The sequence below is a fragment of the Rhodnius prolixus genome, unplaced genomic scaffold, assembly GCF_049639745.1.
Source record: "Rhodnius prolixus isolate KJV_2025 unplaced genomic scaffold, Rpr scaffold_1, whole genome shotgun sequence".
Classification (NCBI taxonomy): Eukaryota; Metazoa; Arthropoda; class Insecta; order Hemiptera; family Reduviidae; genus Rhodnius; species Rhodnius prolixus.
In genome coordinates, this window is record NW_027411581.1 from 16,332,720 (window position 1) to 16,354,659 (window position 21,940).

The window sequence follows — 21,940 nt, forward strand, 5'->3', positions numbered from 1 at the left end:
GTAACTGACATTTAAAGTTATTAGAAAAGTTGTTAAACATAAAATTCTCCACAAATTTGGCTCTTTCTATTTCTATACAGTCAACCGTTCTTGGGACTGTGCGCGAAGAGTGGTAGTAACGTTAGTTCAACTGTGTAATTCAGTAGGTACTACGTTTCATAAAGTTACAAAAATATTATAATTATTAAGAAATCTTAGTTACTAACTAATTAATGTATCTAAATACGAGATAAATAAAAATTTAAATGTTCGTTTGTTCAAAATCTTAAATCTTCGAAAGTTCTACACCGATTGCTTTGAAATTTGGACATAACGTTGCGTTCGAATATGGGTGTTTTTATGTACCTATCATGTAAATGTCACATCAGTGACAGGTAAAAACATGTAGAAAAAAAAGAAAAATAGCTCCATCTGTTGGACGTAAAAACATCATAAGCTATACTAAACATTTTACGATTCCATTTTAAATTCCGATTGCATTGTTAAATGAATGTTCATAAATTTCAATGTGCAACATGTAGCCTCTTTCTCTAGCATTATACTTTTTATGCCAAGCGTGTACAATACACAAGGTCGATAGGTTTTGGTTGTGAGATTTAGGAAAAAATACAAAAGCTTCCTTAGTTTGCTGGAATTTCCTTAATTTCTGTTTCTAACATTGTACTTTAATGCCAAGCGTACATTATATTGTGCACATTAGGTCTGTTGGTTTTGTTTTTGGAGATTCAGGAAAAAAGTAAAAATTCATATTGACCCCCTGCTCTCCTTCATCTCCAACAGAGTTATGGGAGAAATGTAAATCGCACTTGGCTGAAGATATTTTTCGCGAATTCGCCAGGAAAATTACAATATGAGCATGGATTTCTCAGCTGAAATGTTCTACAAAGCGTTGATTGAAAATTTGTGCTTAGAAATCACGAACAAAGTTCTTTATCAATCGGGAACGCCATCGCCAAATCTATCTGCTGCTTCTTCGTTGGCTGTAGAATTGCGTCGTGAAACAAATTATAACACGGATGATCTTTTGTGGTATGTGCAATCAAATATTCCTATCTTAACGCAAAAAGGCATTGATCAAATAATACAAACTGTCAGCAATGGGGTTGAGAAATCTTCTTTGATACGCCAGGAGAACTGGTAAAACATTCCTAATTAGATTGATTCTGGCAGCAATTCGATACCAAAATTTAGCCTCAGTCTACTGAGCCTTAGCTTTTGGGTCATCCAGTCCAGAATAGTTCCATTAAACCAGACTGGGCCACAACAAAGCGTGGCTTGGTACAGCTAGTTTTTAATGTAATTTTACTAAATATTATTACACAATATTTTATTTATGAATAATATCTATAAATATTACTTATTATTAGTTAATAACTAAGGTTTCCCAAAAATTATATTTTGTAGCTTTATAAAACGTACTACATATGTACTGAATTACACAGTTGACATAAGGTCACTATACATAAGGCTAAGCGTCTCCCACTCTTCGCGCTCTATCTCAATAGCGGTTGACTGTATAGAAATAGCCAGATTTGTAGAGAATTTTATGTTCTACAACTTTTGTAATAACTGTAAATGTCATTTAGAGCAATGTTCCCTTTCCAAAGTTTCCTTCCCAAGATATTTACAAAAAACTGACTTTCGTGGCCTTTGACCACTGATTTCCGGAGATGCGTGCACCAGATTCTATGAGACTCTTGAGCCAACTTATAAAATGCCAAAACAAAGATTTATACATGTTTATAGCTTATTATCTTCCTTCCGGGATTGACCCCCTTTTTTACCTAATATCACTGGGCTATCAATGCGATTTATAAATGTAGATCTTGACCACTCACCAATAATGTAAAATAATCGCCTATTTTTTCAGGCGGGGCTTAACTACCATTTAGGTATTAAAATAAAATATTATTTTAAATATAAACAGATGATGGTTGCTTCAATTAAGTAAAATTAAATTTTATTTAGGAGAAAAAAGATATTTTTACACACAGCCTTTTGAAAAAAAATAGTAGATTTTGTTTATAAATTTAATTTAATTTTGTTTTTATACTACTTGTATGGTCTGCAATATAAATGCAATAATCTAACTAATAATCCTTTTCAAGTCATTAAAAATTTTAATTAGGGGTAAGATAATTTTTGCATTCAAAAATAAACTGTTAAAAAAATAAAAACTAAATCATACTACTATTCTATCAAAATTTATATCCTATTTATTATTGGCTTTAAGGGACAAGCATAATTGTTTCTAAAATTTAAATACATGTAACTTCTTTATTTATTTATTTATTTTTATTTTTTACAAAAGTAAATAAGTCTAAGACAAAATTATATTTTCATTACTGTTAGAAATCAATGTAAAAGCAATCCATTAGTTTCAAAGGAATTAAGCATAGTAACACTATTACGAAAAATGGTAAATAATTTAAATTGAACCCTTTCGTTACCTTATTAAATGCTGAAAATCTACTTTTTAGCCCAATAATTAAAATACACTCTACTTGTGTATATGCTCGCTATATTTACAACTATTCAAGTATATAAAACAGTAATTAACTTTTAAAAACTTACCATGCTCACCACACACATCTTTTTACTACTCACTTATAATACCTTTATACAACATATTTATATTTTTATAGAAAACACTAACTACTATAACTAGAATCAATATTTCTCCAACAAACTACATTTTATCAACATCACACCTTTCATCATACCTTTCTTGTCTTTCTTAACAGGCACTGAAACAAAATTGTTTAATTGATCTCCTAACAATTCTATAGCCCAATCTTAAGTTTTTAAAAAATATAATTTATTTCAAATTCAACGAAGATCATTTCAGTTAGCTTAGAAGGACTGCAGTAATTGTGCTGTTTAATCATTGAACAATTTATTACGGGTTGCAAAAAAAAAAAAATTTATTTCCTTGATACAGAAATTATTGTAAATTTTAAACAAATAATAGATGCTCTTACTCGATTTCACCAATTGTAAGTAGATCTGATGATGGAAATTACATTATAAGTCGGTAAAATACTTGCTGTATCCATCTGAATACATATGTACCAAATGAAAATATCATTTGTAAATTGGAACATCAACCACTCAGAAGACAAGTGTGACTAAGTTAGATGAAATATTAAGAAAAAAGTCAAATGTTAAATGGCATTTTTTTAACAGACGAAAATGGTGGGAATTGGGAAAGAAGGATGGACTAAGAGATCATTTTGAAATTAGAACATAAAGTGAGAGTGGAGAGCCAAAAAAAAAAAATTTTTTTGTTCTTTTGTTTTGTGTATTTTACATCAAATATTAAAATATACGATATTCTATTTGCATCAGAAAATATGCATGTAGTTCATAGTGCAAAAAAAAGAAATAATATAAATAAAATAAAATTCGTTGATACCATGTCGAACTGAAAGCTAACAGAATCCCCATTTATTTCTTCCCAATGAAAAAAAAAAAAAAAAAATATCGTCAAAATTAGAACATTTGTTACAATTAATGGTTTTTTTAAATAATTCAACATACCATCTTCACCTTCTTCTTCACCTTCCTCCTCCTCTGTGTCAGTACTTTTGCTTTTTCCCATTGATTTAAGTTTTTTTCTTTTCGCTGCTGCTCTTCTTCTAGCTGTTAAAAAAAAAAAACAATTAACGATAATGTAAGATATAATTGGAAACAAATAATTTCTTGCATCCACATTTCATTTCTAACGAACAGTTAATCATTCCAATCAAAAATACTAGTTTTTTTTTGTTTTTTTTTTGGCATTGGCTTCTGCCATACAGCCAGCATCGTCTAGGTGCTTATCACTAGAATATCACTCACTCTCCATTCTTACCTACAAATACATTCGCTTCACACATTCATCATTCTACTATATACTGCTATTTACATAAACTTCAGCTAATGGATGGAGCAGCACTCTGTGCTCCTGCCATCCTTATAGCTTAACCAAAATTAAAATCACGTAATCCTTCTCTAAGCATTTTCTTCCATTCATTCTAATTCGGCTATAGCTTTTAAATACATTCATATTTCATTGCTAGCTCTGCTATCGACTAAAGCACATAAATGTTGGTGGAGAATATAATGTCTTCGTAGCGAAATGGTGCATCTAAATACCTGTACATATCGTCAAACATTCGTTTCCTTTCTACCACATAACGTGGACATATCATTATTACATGTTTGAAATCCTCCTCCTCATTGCAATCTACGCAAAGAGGAGAGGACCTTTTGTTGATCCTGTGTAGATACGATCCGCACACCGCGTGGTTCGCTCTCAGCCTGCTTATTGTCGTAACAACCCATTTATTAGTGACAGTTCCCTTAAACCATGGTTGTCTAGGTAACTGATCTGCCATAGTTTTATAGAATCTATGTTATAGAATCAATCGAATTTCGCAAAAAGAAGAGATAAAACCCTCCTCCCAGCACATTATTTAAGAGAGTTATTTAAAAACAGTGAATAGTCCCTTTTTTTAAGATTATTTTTCATTACTTTTTTTCTGAATGAAATGATTACTGGATTAACAATGATTAGTCTTTTCACATCTATTGATTGCATAAGACTTTACAGAGACAGGCAAGCAGCGGACCAGTAATAACCATTTATATCTTCAAACCAAAAATATCTTCACTAGTTGCCATTGTACGAGGATGTCAATTAATATTAGAATGTAAGGGACATCCAACATACAGGCCACACATGTTTGTCCAAAAAGTACCCACCACTTAATGAATCTTTTCCCTACTCTTTGTTGCTACTCAAAGTCACTAAAAATGAATACGAATACGTCCTCAGGAGAAGATAGAACTCATGATCATATGATCTCTCCCAACAAATATTAGAGAAAACTGCTACTTATAAATTTAAACAAGATATTGGTATAACAAGCTTTGTTTTGTTTAAGGTAGATTTTAAAAAGTCAAACATACGCATGGAATGTTATACCCACATCATAATTTCGTTCAGACGTTATAATCAACTGTGGTTGCTTTAATATAGCATGCCATGCTGCACATAAAAATATGGTGAATAAATTCCAATGAAAGTACTGACAGAGAGCGCTCACATCGAATCCAAATAATGTACACGTGTGGAAAGCCAATCAATCACTTCTTTCAACAGGGCCGAAAGGTACCGAAAAATAGGATGTGATGGAAGTCAGAAAGTGCATAAGGCACTTCCTTGTCTACAAAATTTAGAACCAAGCCAATTACCAGTTACCGGATTGAATCCAGAGCTTCCGGCTCGAAAAGTTCCCGAATCTACTGATAACATCTCAAGAATGATGGTAAAAAAAAGAAGGAAGAATTGCTTAGTTGTACAATGAACTTAGATGCTTAACACGTTCCTCTAGAACATTATTCTTTGTCCGTTGAACTTTGGGCAAACGTCCCACTACAGAGCATTTTGATTTTTAAGGGAGGATATTCGAGAATGAATTATTTACAATAGTTTTGGAGTATGTATGTGAGTGTGTGGGATTTTATACAAACATGTGTATTCAGCATGTAATGGAAATGTTTGTGATTATATACATTAACAGAAAGCCTCTGCTAATAGGTGTTTGTTTATATACGGAGCCAAGTGTACATACTAGATGCGCCATCAAATATCATCTAAGTTAGGCTTTATGGCTCAAGACAGTAAGGTGGCCCGGCCTGCTAAATGTTGGGAAAATAAAAAGTTGTACGAGTGTGCACACAAAATTTTTTTAGCAAGTTGTGATGCTCAAATTAAAATAATGATGAGAACGCAAACTCGATTTCAGAGAATGAAAATACTAAACTGTTTCTGATTTACCTTCAATTATGTGCATTTTCTCTTCTTCTGTTGTTCTCTCTTCCGCCAATATAACTTCCTCTGAAAAATTATGTTGGCATTAAGATGAAGCATTACATATAAAAACTTATGTGCTAAAAAAATTAGTGCGTGGTTCTGAATATTTTAATGTACTTGTTAACCGCCATGCATATACAAAAAATAATTCATTAAAACAATTATGTGTTTGAAGAGAATAATTGATGATGAGATAAATTAAAGCATATTTTTGAAGTGGACCCCCCTTTGCCCTACAGCCCATCAAGTGTCATGAATGGAAGTGGAAATCTAAGCTAACTTGCATTATAATAAATGTCTTGCAGTTTGCATATTAACTAAAATGAGCGAAGATGTTTACAGTGTATTTTGTTATACTGTGCTTAAACAATTTTATAAGACATTCGGCTGGAGAATGGCTTAGTACATTTATAATTATCCAATAACTAACCAGATATTACAGGATAAAAAATTTAAGTAGAGGAGATCAAATCATTTAACTTAAGAAGCAAATTCTCACATCTATTTTTACGTTTGACACACAAAATTCTCTAAGTAATTGAGATAATGCCATTGAAGTTTGTTACACGTGTTGATCCAACAAGCATTGACAAAAGAGTTTTCACTTATTAAATGAAAACACAAATAATTTTATTTATACCTGCTTTACAAATCCACTCTACATATCCGTTCAATTCCCTCTCCAACTGATGCTGCCTCCTAAGTTTCAGAAATGTTTGCCTATTTTCCACTTTTTCTCTCTCCTTCGCAAACTCTCTAAAAGCAAAAATTGAAAAAAAAAAGGAAGAAAAAAAGGAGGAAAAGGCCGCTCTACATACACAGTATTGTTCTATAATTTTATCAAACTACAATATATTTACGCTTCCACAACCTCTACAAGCTTTTGACATTTACGGTCTTTAAAATTCTTAAAGGAACAATATTGTTTTTTGTTTTACAAGGAAAAACCGAAATTTTAAAACTGTGAGAAGCTTTGGGTTCACACACGGAATTAATTACACAATTAAATTAATTTAAGTACTTGGAATGTAGAAGTTTGTCTAAAACTTCTAATAATTACTCCTTTACTACTATTTATTATTACTTTTTGCATCTGGCCTATATACCTGCTTGACATATCCAAGATAGATACGTGTTCAACATATCATTGAAACGCTGTTTGGATCTTTGTCTGTGGAACGCAGCTCGTCTTTCAACTCTAGTTCTTTCGTTTGAGAATTCACTGTAAGTGAGGGCTCAACTTATTTAGTTGGTATCAATAGTCTTCATTTTGGTTACTAATATAAATTTGTTATCAACATAATTAATCTGTATATAAGGTGCATCAGCACCTATGGTTATTGGCGCTAGAAGCCTTTTCAGTTCTCTACCGCCCTCCTGTAGTGTTCTCTCACTGAAGATAACACTATCTCTCTCAGGACTGTGAGCTGTAGAGGCTCCGAGGAAGAGAAAGTCTGCGAGCAGCACCCTGGACTCAAACCATTGCTTTTACTGGCAACTCCAGAGCTCTACACTCAGCTAATCCCTTCCTTTTTATAACAATATTTCTACAATTTATTCATTTTCTTAGTAAATAAAGGGAGACATTTTAGAACTGTATGAATTAATTTTATTCTTATAATGTAACCATATCTATAACTTCACTTCCAAATAAAATTTTTTCCTAACATGAGAAAGGAAAAACAGGATAGAGTAAAATAAAAAAAAGATAATTGTAAAAGGGAATTTTTCCATTAGTTTCACTCATCTAAAATGTATTCATGCCTTGCAAGAAAGATAAGAATCAAAGAAGTGAATAGAAAACCTATGAATGTTGGGTTATTTTATGGAAGGAGGACAGAACTTCTAGATGTAATGTAATAAACAAAGTTAGATGAGGTCATAGTAGTAAATGATTAGTTTAATGGCTATTTTTTTTTTTTTTTTTTTTTTTTTTTTTGGCGCATCAACAGCTGAGGTCATTAGCGCCCGGAGCTTTTTCCAGTGCACTGCCGGCCTCCGGACAGTGTTCTCTCGTTACAGACAACACTGTCCATCACCGGACAGTGAGCTGTAAGAAGCTCCTAGGAAGAGAAAATCTAAGGGTCAGCAGCTGGATTCGAACCCGGGACCTCCGCGTGGGAGTCCAGTACGCTAACCGCATAGCTAATCCCCTCCCTGAAGGGTTTAATGGCTATTAAAACAAAGTAAGTACAAGTGAAAAATAATTCAATGGTGATCTAAAGTACGAGGGGAGATAGGGAGAAATTTAAATTCAATCCCATAATAGAACACGACACTCCAGAATTTAATCTAGGTAAATAAATCTTTTAATTCTTATGTAAAACAAAAAAAAATATACTTACCCACTAAGAACACCAAGGACTAAATTGAGCATGAAGAACGAACCCAGTACGATGAGGGGAACAAAGTATAACCAATTAAATGAGCTGCCTATTGCGTCGTTCATCTAAACAATAAAAATCACAAGTTAATAAAAGACATAAAAACAAAAAAATTGCTTCCTGGAATAATGTTTTCCAAAATGTTAAAAGACTTTAGATAAATTCAATGTTTTGTTAGAAAAACACTACACATTATTCTAAATGTCTTGCTCAAAAAAAAAAAAAAAAAAATTGTATTTTCACAAATTCTCTATTTTTCTTTTCTTACGAACGAACTTTCTAAATGGAGAAATGAAAGAACCTTGGAAGTTTCTTTTCAATGTTCTCAAACTTACCGCATGATATTGTCCAGCGCACCTTGTCTTTCCGAATAAACATTTGTGTGCTACAAAATAGTTTTAAAAAAACCACTCTTTTTTGTCTTATTTTTTCAGCTTCGACTGCGATGGTCATGCCCTAAATCTAGTTTCGTTCTTGTTCTAGATCACTCGAGCTGAATGATACATGCGATTGTTCTATGTAGTTTCTACACGCAGTAGCTTGTCCAGCAAAGTAGGTGAAGACTAGGGTATCTTTCTGATATTGGTATTGATCAAATTTTTAATAAATTACTTTAAATATCCCATAATTTCTTCTTATATTTGGATGAATAGATATTAAAGAAAGTAATATGAGAACTAATACTTTATGTTAGCTGTTTAACTAAAATATTAGTGATTCGTAACTAAACATTTTAAGACCTAAAATTTCGTGAACTACTTACCCAGTACAGGATCGCCGTCCAACCTTCCATTGTTATGCACTGGAATACTGTTAACATTGCAAATCCAATGTTATCAAACGATGTAATTCCATTGTTTGGACCTTCCCATTCTTCCAAACACATTGATTCATTTGCGTTGCAAACATAACTACCTATAATGAGAAAGCAAAAAACAGCAATAACAATAAATAAAGCAATTATCAGAAAAAAAATCTATTTGCTAAGTATAAACTACTTAAAAAATTAAATAGTCAAATAATAGTGAAAATGTCTAGCATCGTAAGAAATGAAACAACTGAAATGAATTGAAGGAAGAACCAGAAGCAAAGATTGTATTTCTAAGCTTTGCTTATAAAAAGAAAGGAAACATGATAAACAATTTTATGAATCTCTAGGCTAATGTTTTGATCTCCAATATTCCATTTAATAGATTTGTCATTCTCGGGCGCTGGTTGCAATTTTTTCATCCTTGGTTAAATCCCGCACTAGTTAAGTTTCTTCTTCAGGTGGGCTCAAATCCAACTATCAATTCAACATAGCGGTGGCACATTATAGTATTATTATCGGTTTTCTTTATTAGACGTGACAGGGATCTCTTCCAATGTGCGCTGGGCAGCATGTTATCCTTCGAGATATAATGGTCCTCTTTTATCGCTTTCCTTCGAGGTAACTGCACATGTTGAAATGCTAGTTGTTCATCACTTCGATGGAGTACAATGAGCATATGTACAGGTAATCATGCCCCGCACGATTCTGAAATTGTCCGTTTGCCTTGAGTTCACCGCAGCTCCGTGGACCTCAATAGGGTACATTTTTTTTCAGCGGCTGACTAGATTCACTAAAATGATTTCAGCCTAAACGGTGTATTCCATCGGTCTAGAAACCGAAACGTAAAAAGAATAGTGAGAATGCAGTTCCAACGATGCTCATAATTTTTGCCTTCATAATCAACCTAAGAACTGTAGCAACCAATTGCAGCTAAATCTCACAGTTTTCTTGGCCAATTCAGTAGATGATTATGATACTTCCATTTGATTCAGTGGACGGAAACAAATACTATTATTGCTGTTTGGGTATCTATTAAAAACTCATTTCGAATTCCTTTAATTTTTTTCAGCCAGCTCTGCTGCAGCTATTTCACTAACAATTAAGTTTTTAAAACCGTTCTTTACGTAGACAGAACGTTTTGTACGATAAAGTTAACCATTACGATCCAACATATATAGCGAGAAATAGACTTTACTAGATTAAAAGCAAGCATAACATTTGTTTTCTCTAATAGATAGTGTCCTTAATAATAAATAGAATTTGAAAGATTTACCGGGTGGTGACTCAGTCTTGTTGTCAGTATTGCAGGGCGTTGCGGCGTCCCCCTCGAGAACGATCTGGGTCAGATCCTCCAGGTCATAACACGTCTTATGTAGCGCTCCCGAATAAAACTCCAACCCAATAATGGCAAATATCACAATGGCAAATAACACCAACAGGCCGATCTGGAGTAGCGGGGCCATCGCTTTGATTATAGACTTCAATACAACCTGCAGACCTGTGCAAACGAGGTGTGCGAAAGTAACGCGCGCGCACACACACACGCACACAAAACAACACACAAACACCATAAAAAATTAGTTCCGGTTTGATTTAATCACCTGTATTATTTTATTACTATTTTTAATTCCAATAATCCGTCTGTAAGTTATCTATCTAAATTTTTTTGAGTTCCTAAAATATCTGCTTTAACCAAAGGCACGGATTTTTAAGCTTACGAGTATTTAACTTACTCTTCAATAGATTTTAAATATGTTTAATTAAACAAAAAGCCTAGGCCGTGAAGACTCTTGTTGCATCATTGAAACATATTTAATGTTTAGTTTTCTTCTTAACTAAACTACTGCCCAGTTTTAACGTTCTAAATTACATACACATTCAAAAGGAAGACATAAAAAATTTGCATAATGATCCCGAACAGAGTAACATGTGATAACATGATGATCAGAAAGGGCTTCTGCACAGAAAAACAAATCTGAAGAGATTAATAAAATCTAACAAATATTGATGAAATAATTCAAACTTTTTTGTACAAAGGAACGGTTTCGCATAAAATATTCCACCTTTCCCCTTTCCTTCCAATATTTAGTAAGTACTGCAAAATAAAGCATCATCCCACTCCTGTCCATTTACACAACGCTCTAAGAGTTAAAACTTAACCTAGAAAACAGTTCGCGCTGAATTATCGGCTACTTTCTTAAAATATGAAAATACTGCAATTCTTTTGTTACACTTTGACAGATATCTTCAGTACCTAGCTGCATTACCCTGCGATCTTGAGAACAATTATGTCATGCATGGAAAAGGGTTAGTACTGTTTAGCTAGCGGTTGGTTGAAGACCAACGGTTAACTTAGCTGTTCTTGGATATATTGTGGCGCTGGTCGGCGGAGTTTTTATGAGCTTTGACTCCTAACGAAGGATTTGGATACATAATGAAATTGGAAATAACTGAAATTGGGAACGAAATGAATTGTGCTATCGTCCATAATCGTCAAAATACAGACGGAATATAAAGGCAAGCACTGTAAGCGTTCATTCATGAAGAGTAGGCCAATGATAATAACGCTCCTTTCGTTCCTTTGCAATATGAATGAACAAAATAAGGCTTGCTTGCGGTCCAAAGTATTCCTAATATTTTGTTGAGTGTCATTTTACTCAAAGAAAGGCTTTGCGATTTTCAAAATGCACATTTAAGAAATTTCGTCTGAAGAAGATTAAATTATGATGGAAAACCGTGGCTTAAGAATCGTTAACTTGGTTCACTAATAAGTCTTTAACCTATAGGAAACCTATAGAATTAGACAGGCGAAACCCATGCAGCGAATTTTAAACAATAAAGAAACTTTCAAACTAGTTTTCGATTTCCTGGGCGTTTTTGATGGAAAAGATTGAATAATCTTAATACCAGTTTATCAATGCAGGTAAATGAGGGATTCAAAGAAGTCGGCTTGGGCTTGTGGTAGGTTCGCGCTTGAGCAGACCCCCTAATTTTTTGTCGCACTTGTTGAGTGCAATAAAATTTTTACTATCGAGGAAATTGTGAGTTTGTATCTGATTTTTGTTTTTGAGGCTATCAGTTATTCCCGGTGGATTTTGAAATAAATCGCCAGCAGATGTGAAGCGTAAAAGATAAGCGCATCACTTTTTTGCGTGGGAATTCTTTAAAATTAAAGTCACTGCATAATTTACAGTATGAGGAACACTTTTCTTCTAACTACTGAAAAGTCAGGAAGTTACAGTTTGCTTAAAGCTAAAACTACTACTAATGTAGCAATTAGCAATTACTGAAATATCATTTACAAGTACTGTTGTTAAATAACTGACGTCATCAAAACATCTAGCCGCATTCCTCAAACGTTTTGATCTCTTTGCTTCATGAATAAGGGTCCTCTACTTCTGGATGACAATCTAGTTTTGTGAGCATTTTTGCTTCTTTTCATAGGGAATGATTCGATACTCCTCAACCTTCAATACCATTACTTTTCCTTAGGTAATTCCACAAATTTCACAATCTTTCTATACCAAATATTTTGGCACTAAAAGAAGAAGAAAAAAATTTCAACGATCTCACTTGGCTAACAATCTTAATTGAATTGGCTAATTACTAAGAATTTTATGTTGATTTTTTATTCAAAAGTTGAAACTAAAAAACCTTGGATTTGTAGTTGGATAATTAGCAAAACGAGTAAAATGCAATATTTTTTAATCAATGTAACAGCAACGTAATTTCTTATTATTGTATGAATGGCAGACGACAATCGCGGTTCACGGTTTTAGATAGATAACTTATTAATGTAAACTTACTGAATATAAAGGAAATAGTAATTAATACCTTATCTGAGATAAAGATAATTTTGTATTAATTAACCATTAACCATAAACTTTAAAACACATAAATTGAAGGGAATAGTGAAATAGTAAGCTTTACACATGCATGCTGGGATGCTGAAGCAAGGAAATTTCGAGAGCTTTCATTCTTTGCATTTGGAGATAATAAATATAAGACAGACATTTTGAGAATAAATTCGTCACAAATGTTACTTTTTTTTTATAAAATGAATTTTTAGCTCACACTTTTATCGAATATTGGTTTTAATGGCTGATAAATATTAATTACTTGATATATTATTATTTTTAAATGGAAATTCCTTAAATAAAAGTTATATCTAGACTAATTTTTAATTCATTTTATATAGTTCTGATGCAATATTATTTCTATTCTTACAACTATCCCAACATGACAGTTGCACAATTATTGCCCACAATTCTGCTCCAAATATTTAGTTTTCCTCATTTAATCAACGAAAATGGATCCAAAAGAGCTGAATTATGACCAATTTAGTGTGCGAAATAAAATTTTAATAAGCAAATATTTTATGAAAAAAAAAAAATCTAAACTAATTTACTAACAGTTTTATAAGAACTAAATTAAAGAATCTATTTAAGGAACTGGAGGCGATAAGCGTGAAAGTTTGAAAGGAATCTGAGGATGGAGCCTTTAAATAATGTTTAAGACAATAAAAATTAGAGGTGAAATATCTGGAACACGATATTATTTAAGGCTTTGACATTTTACTCTATTTTCTTATGTAAAATTAAGTTCGAACTTACTTGGGATGCCAGACACGAGTTTGAGGGGCCTCAGTACTCGAATTGCCCTCAAAGTGCGGAGATCCATATCTAAATCGTTTGTGGGGATAAGAGTGATAAACCTGCGGAACCAATACTTCTATCACTACTACCAAAACTATTAACTACATTCACTACAAGCTATTATCTTTTAATTATAAATAAGCTATTATTCATACTAAGTACTAATAATGAATGAGTATTTACACTAAATGGCAAAATTAAATAAAATCATAAAAGGAATGAAATCAAAACAAAAATTCTCCCTTCTTTCCCACATGCAAATTTAATTTAAAAATATATTTTACTTTCCACAAAAAAGAACTTTTTCATTTAAAAACAATTATTTTGTTTTTTAGCGTCGGGTGTGTGCTAGTTCACCATTTTATAACTTCACGTAATTCAAATTTTTCTTGAATCGTTTGACATCATAATATCGCACATTATGAAAGAATTCGCTCTTATTAACGCTGAATGAGTTAAAACTGTATTCGGTCATGAAGGATATAAACAAGTTTTTTTATAATCGCGATTTAAATAAGTTTTAAGAGAAAGAAGAATAGGTATAACGGTATAATTTGAAATGGCAAGTTTGAATTTAAAAAATTGTTTAAATTTTCTAAAAAAATGAAATTCTGACTTCTACCCCGTATTTCGCATCTGTTGTACCGTCCATGTAAAAGTCACCTGACTTAAATATCCTTGCCTACGAAGCTGTCAACTGTGCCTGAGTACACGCTAGCTCAACAACTTGCAGTTGTTTTGGCGAGCTATCTTTCTGTGTCCTTTAGCGCCCTTTCCAGTAACACTCCTCTACAAATAATTCCGCAATGGCAAATTGTATTTGATAATAGCCAATATAGAAAAAGAAGAGACTCTTTGCCGCCAATTCGACACGTTTTACTGATTGACTTAACTGTACTGCAAAAAATCAATGTTTAGAAAATATTATATTATTGATTTTATTACAAATATGTGGGTGGGAATAACTATTGATTGAATTGTGTTGCTGATTTATCCTATTTTAAGACAGTTTTAATTTCTCGCGAGCTTTTTTAAGTGCACTGCCGGCCTCTGCACAGTGTTCTCTTGTTACAGACAACTCTGTCCATCACCCGACATTGTGCTGTATGAAGCTCTTAGGAGAATAAATTCTAAAAGCCAGCATCTACATTCGAATCCGGGATCTCCATGTTAGAACATAAACCAGTATACGCTAATCCCGTCACTTTAATTTGTGAAATATAGCGTTATAAAGAGTTTATTTGTTTGGTGGGTATCATGAGTTTGGCGGTCGTTTGCTTATGAATGTGGCAAAACCGCCCTTTGAGATTCGATTTAAACGCTCATCACATGACATTAACAATTCTCCTCTCCTGCAACACTACTTACAAATTATTACTTACAAAAGATCTAGATATTTACGTGCAATATTTGATCTCATGAGAATTTTTCCTGGCATGCTGATTTGAATTCTATCCTTGACCAGCAACCTGTGAAGTGTCACTTAATGTCAGCGATTTTCACTATCTGACACTTCTTCCAGTCATCGAAAACTTTTGTATTTTATTCATGTCTGTTCAGAGGATACAGCAGATTAACAGGTTTTACTTTTGATAGCTTCTCAAGGCCATGTTCACCAATCCTGCCGCTTTTCCGTTTTAAATTTCTCGGAGCTTAATATTTTTACTTCTGAGGAGTGATATTCACGGTATTTGATTTTTAGAAGTGTTAGTGCAATGCTATTTCGAATTGCTATGCTGATTTGCCTATTATTATTATTATTATTTGTAGTGGGGAGGTATCCGAAGCTTCTGTGGACCAAACCGACGGTCAATTAATTCTTTGTTTAACTTTTGATAGCTTAGTCTCGTTTCTGTAAATCTAAATTCTTCTGTTTAAATGATTTCTTGTTTTTGCGTCCTAAACGGTTGAACATAGTTACGAAAAGAACGCTGAGGGTTACAAAACATCATTTGTTGAGATCAACGCTTTTGGGGAATTCAAATTATTGAAGCTAGAAAATATGAGCTGCTATTCAAGAATCATTTACTACAGGTATGCGACATTGTTCTCAAAAAACAACTTAAATCTTTAACGCTTATTCTAGTCTTGTTTTACTTAACTTCTATTGACAACTACCCCAAATTTCATTATTTTCGGTAAAGTTCTCTTTAGCAGATAAATAATTTTAAGGTCCGGGTTCAAAATACGATGCTATTTATACATTCCCAGGGACCATCGGTTAAAGTTAATCAAATCAAACATTTTTAGTAATATCTCTACCGTTTTCGAGCTCTGTAGTTATTATCAGTAAATAATTAAATTACAATAATTCTAAAATTAAACGGTCCAAGTGCTTTAATAATGAATGAAAAATGTTTAAGCCAGATTGAATGAAAGAGCTTTGGTATGTTATTTTTTTACAATTGTTTAGAATCGTTCGCACGTTTAAAATAAAGCACACTTGATATTCAAACAAAATTCCGTTCGAGAATTGAAATCGGTTTTAGCAACACAACCAACACATTTTCTTATTGTACCATACTTTATTTCCTTCTTTCTCGAATATTTGGAAACATAAACTTTATCGTATTCGATAATTAAATAAATTTACATAGGAACTTTATTTTGAATTCAAGCAAAGTATTTTTTTTTAGCACAACAGTAAAATACAATTTTTAATTTTTGTAATTTTATCAAAATAAAGTTGTTTGAAAGTATTTGAAGGGCGCTTACATGCGGCTTTGGCCAACTAGGCCTATTATCAATTCAAACAACCTGTAATAGAAATACATCTTATTATACACACTAGTAATATCTCCTAGTTATGATTGCTAGTTATTTATTTAAAGTCCATTTTCCATCACTAAAATTCATATTTATATAATATAGATAAAAATATTATATTTTTCCTTTTAAGAAATTATATATTTGCCAAAAAAAGAAAGTGTTTTTAAACGGTGGTCTTTTTTTTTTTTTAAATTATAATTAAAAGTTTTGGTGTAAAAACAATCTTAAGACATTTCCAACATTATGATCACCATGCCTAAACGTTAACCAAGAAATGGATTAAAATAATTCTAAACTATAGTCACTCTAGCAAAATAGTATTGAGCTCACACACAAAACTCAGGAAAACAAAAACTAACTATTAATACGTTATATAAGTGGTTTTTTATATTTCACTATCACTACCTACAGTTAGTAGGAATGACCATAAATACAAATCTATGCTCTAAAATTTAAGACTAAAAAATAAAAAAAAATAAAAAATATTTTTACAATAAAAGTAAGCTTGCTTAAACAATTTAAGCATTAAATTAATTTAATAAAATAGAGGGATCTCTTTCTATTTATTTGTCAACCATCGTCCCAATTTGATAAAAATGAGAATACATTTTAAAATATATATCTTACTCGGATTAAGAAGAATGATTGTTTGTCCAAATTTGGAGATGATTCGCATTTAGTGGATGGCTACTGTTATAATTAGAGGTGATGGTATGTGTGGGAAGCTGTTTGCGTTCTTATTATAAACATAAATCCGTTTAGTGAAATAAAGATTACCATTAACAAAACATTACATACGCACAATTTGAAACATTCACACAATAAGTCACACGCTGCAGCTACTCTATGTTCTATATATATTTTTTTTTAAAAATCTATTTTCCATAAAGATAAATTAAAACTATTCTAATTATTATATATATGTATATATCTAAATTTAAACTATGTGTTTTCCGAAGTAAATAATTTAATAAAGGCTGCCAGTGGTAAAATAAAGGCTGCGAAACGGGCCGGCAGGGCAGGAAACCTCAACTAAAGGACAAAGGATTAAAAAAAAAAACAAAAAAAAAACACTTGGTCATTCCTGTAATGTTTATCTGTGTTTTTGTTTCTTTTGTTGCTGATACGTTTTTTGTTCTGTTTCTTACTTGGAATACGGGACACGAGTTTCAGAGGTCTCAGCACTCTGAAAGAACGCAGCATCCTTAGATCCACGTCCACATTTGACTCTGCGAATATTGTCATTGACCTAAAAATTTACACATTCACCAACACACTTATGCACAGGCTGAATCCAGTTTTTATGGAGATAACCTGTTCAAATTAATTATTATTTTTCCTCCCCTTTTTTTTAAAAAAAGATTTCATTTCTTCAATTGGAAATACAATTATTTTGTTAACGTTTTTTTTTAAACTTAGTAATAATTAAATTAAATATATTATAAATATAAATAATAAATATAATGTTAATAAACAAACACTTACCCTGTTACTACTACAAAAAAATCCATGATGTTCCAAATATTCCTAAGGTATGAGCCGCGATGTAATACAAAACCTAACGCTAATATTTTTAGGGACGCTTCTACACAGAAAATGCCAAGGAAATAGGCCTCCGTTTGCTCCTATAATTAGCATTTTTATTTAAATTTAATGAAACAAAACGATATTTGCATACTTAAATGTGTTGCCAAAAAATATTAAATAACTAATCAAATCTACATTATAAGAAGACTCTTGTCAATGCGAGCTTTCACTAGTCAATTCTAGACTTATCTAAAAGCTCTTATAAATTCCTTCTATTTTTAGACTAGTCCTTTTTTTGTTAAGGACCATAATAAAACCACTTATTCTGATCTGAGATACTTCCTTTTTTTTCTTTCTTTAGCTAACGTTTCGATCCGTTTCAATCATTCTCAGGTCCTCCTTAATAAAGAGGTAAATCTAAAGGTAACGGTATAAAGGCGAAAAGTTATTTAATTGCAATCCTTAAATATTTTTGGAAAATTGCGAAGAAAGTTTTCTTAATTGACTAGTTAAAGCTCCAGCAGAACACAGGATTAATACTGATTTTGATTAGTCACTTAGTTTTAATCACAACATCAAAACTTAATCAATGGTTACTTACGAGTTTTTTCGCCAGCGTGGTTTTATCACCTTCTGGCAAATGTTCTTCCAGTGCCAGTACTACGCAATTGGCGATGATGGTAAGCAAAACTGCGTATTCAAACGGAGTAAACAAACAAATAATATTAAGGAAAATAGTGCAAACTTTTACGTGTCCCTAATCCAACAAATTGTACAGTTAATCCTATTATTATGTATAAAATGCAAGAGAATTTAATTTTTGTTGATTAGGTAGACACTAATTGTCGAAGGCCAAGTACATAGTGGTACCAACAACCGAAAAAAGGGGCGGACCGCTTGATCTGACCATCAATAATTATAGTTTTGGAGTTTTTAAATGTTTCACATAGCTCGGACCTCAAATAAACAATGAAAAGAAGGTACTAGTTCCCGGTTAATCCTATAGTTTCTCACGTGTAGAGACTTGGTTTCTCAAAGTTGTAAACCAGGCTGTTTTCGAGAATCTTCGAGAAGAGAATAAAGAGACGTATATTCGGACCAGTATGTACGCAAAGTACTCGGCAGGTTGGGTCCAACCAAGAATTGGACGTCCTGACAGTTCATGAAGATATAATACGTTTCATTATATCAAGAAGAATAAGCTTGCTTGGATATGAGATGGTCAATAGACTAATAAGAGAAGTATTCTCCGAAAAGAGAAATGATGGAGTAAAGGCTAAGAGGATGATCTGTCTGAAATCGGAGTGACCAAATGGAGACTAAAAGCTCAAGGCAGAGATATTTAGAGAGGAATTGTCAAGGAGGCCAAAGTCCACCTAGAACTGTAGAGCCGGTTAGGGGAAGAGGTAGATCCAGATTTTACCTTGACAAACAGTATGTGTACTGAACAGCGAATGCTTTCAATGTGCCTGCCAACAGCCCTTCATAGACAGAAGCATATCATATCCTGATTTCTGTGTGCACATGTTACACATTTTTTTTTTAATTAGATATTAATTTACTTAATAATTTAGTTTATATGTATATTATACAAACGATTACGTTTCTTATAAAAGTCATTACCATTAATCAAACATAGAGACAGAGTTTGAAAGTCGCTGTTGTGGATCTGAGGAGGGTATGTCTTTCCAGCCAGATAGATAAAACAGAAATTCGGATTGCCGGAAGCTAATGAGCACTTAAGTAGTGAGAGGGATTAATAGTTAGTGATTAATAGGTTAAGCAAATAATTAGCCTGGCCAGGTAGACCAAACAGCAAACGGTGGTTAGGTGATTTGAAATGTTTGAACAATCTTCAGCGGCTCTTCTCACGCTGGTTTATGGAAAGTTTTAGGTTGTTTTAAAATATAATGAAACTTTGTACCCAATTTGCATTAGATTTTGAATTGAAGATTTGTGAAGCCGCCAACTACTTAGTGTTGAATGTCAGGGGCATTTCACACAAAAATACTAGTGAAGCTACGAGAAGTAATACGGCAGCTACGTGAGAAATGCGGGACAGAAATATTTCAACTTATTCCTCAGAGGCGGTAAGCTTTGCATATAAATATATTTTTTTTAAATTGAACAAAAGACACATAAACCTCTGATGACATTAGCGTCCAGAGAATTTTTTTTCAGTTCACGGCCGGCCTCCGGTTAGTGCCCTCTCGTTACCCAGACAGTGAGCCGTAAGAGGCTCCTTCGAAGAAACTAATTGCTGTGAAAATATCTATCAAGTATATTAAAGGATATGGCCACTCTATGATGAAGCGGGTATACCGGCGAAGGGGGTTCTCCTCACTAAGAATAAATAGTGAGGTTGGCCCCTTTGTATTGGGGCCAGGCTGTGGGGGCCCCATGGCGGCCGGAGCTCCGCCCTTGTAGTCACGACCGCCTCGTGCCGCCGCTGCCTCTTGCGCCGCCGCCAACCTGTAAATAGACAGTACGTTAATTAGCAAAATGCTATAACTAATATTTTCTCAAAAAGTTTAATTTCATTTTCTTCATCATTAAAGAAAAAGAAGTAAATTCAAGTAATGCTTATTTTTCAGACGAGCTTTACTTTCAACACAGATTTTGCAGATGTGACGAAGATACATCGGATTCATCTAAAGCTGTTTGGATATACTCTAGTAATACTTACTTTTTCACTTACACCTACTGGTCTTCTTTTATATTTAACTTATTTGTATATATTTTTAATCATTTAAATCCTTTTGTTCACTCAAACCAACTCAAAAACCAACACTAAAAAATCCAAAAAATCTCCCAAAAACCCTAACTCAAAAACCAACACTAAAAACGAAGTGAAAATCATAAAATGAAATAAGCTTTTCATTGCAAGCACTGTGTTCCCAAAATCAAAATTTAAAACAGTCGCTCTCTCTCTCTCTCTACCTAATTAAATACATCCAGAATATTAAATCATTTTAGCTAAGAAATACTTCCTAAATTTACTACAAATACCGAAGAAGTTACTTGCAAATAGCGTTCGAGATTACTATAACCATAAAAGCAAATTTCACTAATCTAATAGAATCTGAGACAGTACTGCATCTAATTTAGTTAAACATGATTGCTCTAGAAATTAAAAACAATAAACAATGTACATACTAACTGTTCAGTAAGCCGTCAACTACAAGTTGCAGATGGTGTTAGGTAATTTTTTATTTTAATAGATGCTCTGTTAAAGATATTAAATTTCCTTGAACAAATATTTCATCAAAACTCAAGAAACTTTAGTTAACTAAGCATTTATTTAACTTGCGTACTTTTATACATACATATATGTCTCGAATGAATCAGTTCATTCATAGTTTTTATCTCCAAGAAAGCTCAAGAAACACTGATGTTCAAGAGCACATGATGTCCGTGAATGGAAAAGCTTTTTTAACGAGTAAGGCGATAAGTAAGACCCCAGAGGAAAAGTTATTGATTCGTCATTAGTTATCAAATACTATCCTCTGGCTATAAATTCTACTTATTAGACCAAACTAAAAGTTCAAGAATCATGACAAATTTATAGTTAGCTATGAAGTGTAAATTTATATATCGTGATGGATTTATTTATTTTAAAAACTTTCATAAAAAGTGCTATGTTAAAAACTTTGGGACAAGTAAATATAATATTATTAAAAAGCAAAAGCATCTTTAGTGTATGTGATAAGTCTGATATATTAAATAGTACTGTTGATTATCAATTTTACTGTCTTAGTCTCTACCTCATCTACCTTGCGGTGTAAGAGGTTAATCAATTCTGCGATACGTATATTATACAAAAATGTTTCTGGTAAGAAAAAGTAGAAATTGACTTAGGGTTAAATAATTTTAATGCATACAACAGTGTTGGGAAATGAAATATCTAAAGAATTAACACTAGACCACTTTCAAA

The 21,940-nt window shown here is 32.6% G+C and overlaps 1 protein-coding gene across 29 annotated transcripts in view; it reads right to left on the reverse strand.

Moving 5' to 3' along the window:
• cac (calcium voltage-gated channel subunit cacophony) overlaps positions 1-21,940 on the reverse strand; it is a 264,871-nt gene that overhangs the window by 59,234 nt on the left and 183,697 nt on the right. For 21 of the 29 annotated variants that reach the window (XM_074130700.1, XM_074130667.1, XM_074130659.1 and 18 more), the window contains 12 exons: positions 20,302-20,478; positions 18,608-18,713; positions 17,965-18,104; positions 16,426-16,467; positions 13,669-13,769; positions 10,329-10,553; positions 9,008-9,159; positions 8,206-8,309; positions 6,501-6,616; positions 5,825-5,884; positions 3,541-3,642; positions 2,724-2,747 (listed from right to left, as the gene is read on the reverse strand). In XM_074130700.1, the coding sequence (XP_073986801.1) occupies positions 2,724-2,747; positions 3,541-3,642; positions 5,825-5,884; positions 6,501-6,616; positions 8,206-8,309; positions 9,008-9,159; positions 10,329-10,553; positions 13,669-13,769; positions 16,426-16,467; positions 17,965-18,104; positions 18,608-18,713; positions 20,302-20,478 (1,349 nt within the window). Of the gene's footprint in view, positions 1-2,723; positions 2,748-3,540; positions 3,643-5,824; positions 5,885-6,500; positions 6,617-8,205; positions 8,310-9,007; positions 9,160-10,328; positions 10,554-13,668; positions 13,770-16,425; positions 16,468-17,627; positions 17,729-17,964; positions 18,105-18,607; positions 18,714-20,301; positions 20,479-21,940 lie in introns of all 29 variants that reach the window. The other 8 variants (XM_074130696.1, XM_074130849.1, XM_074130845.1 and 5 more) reach the window with 4 other exon arrangements.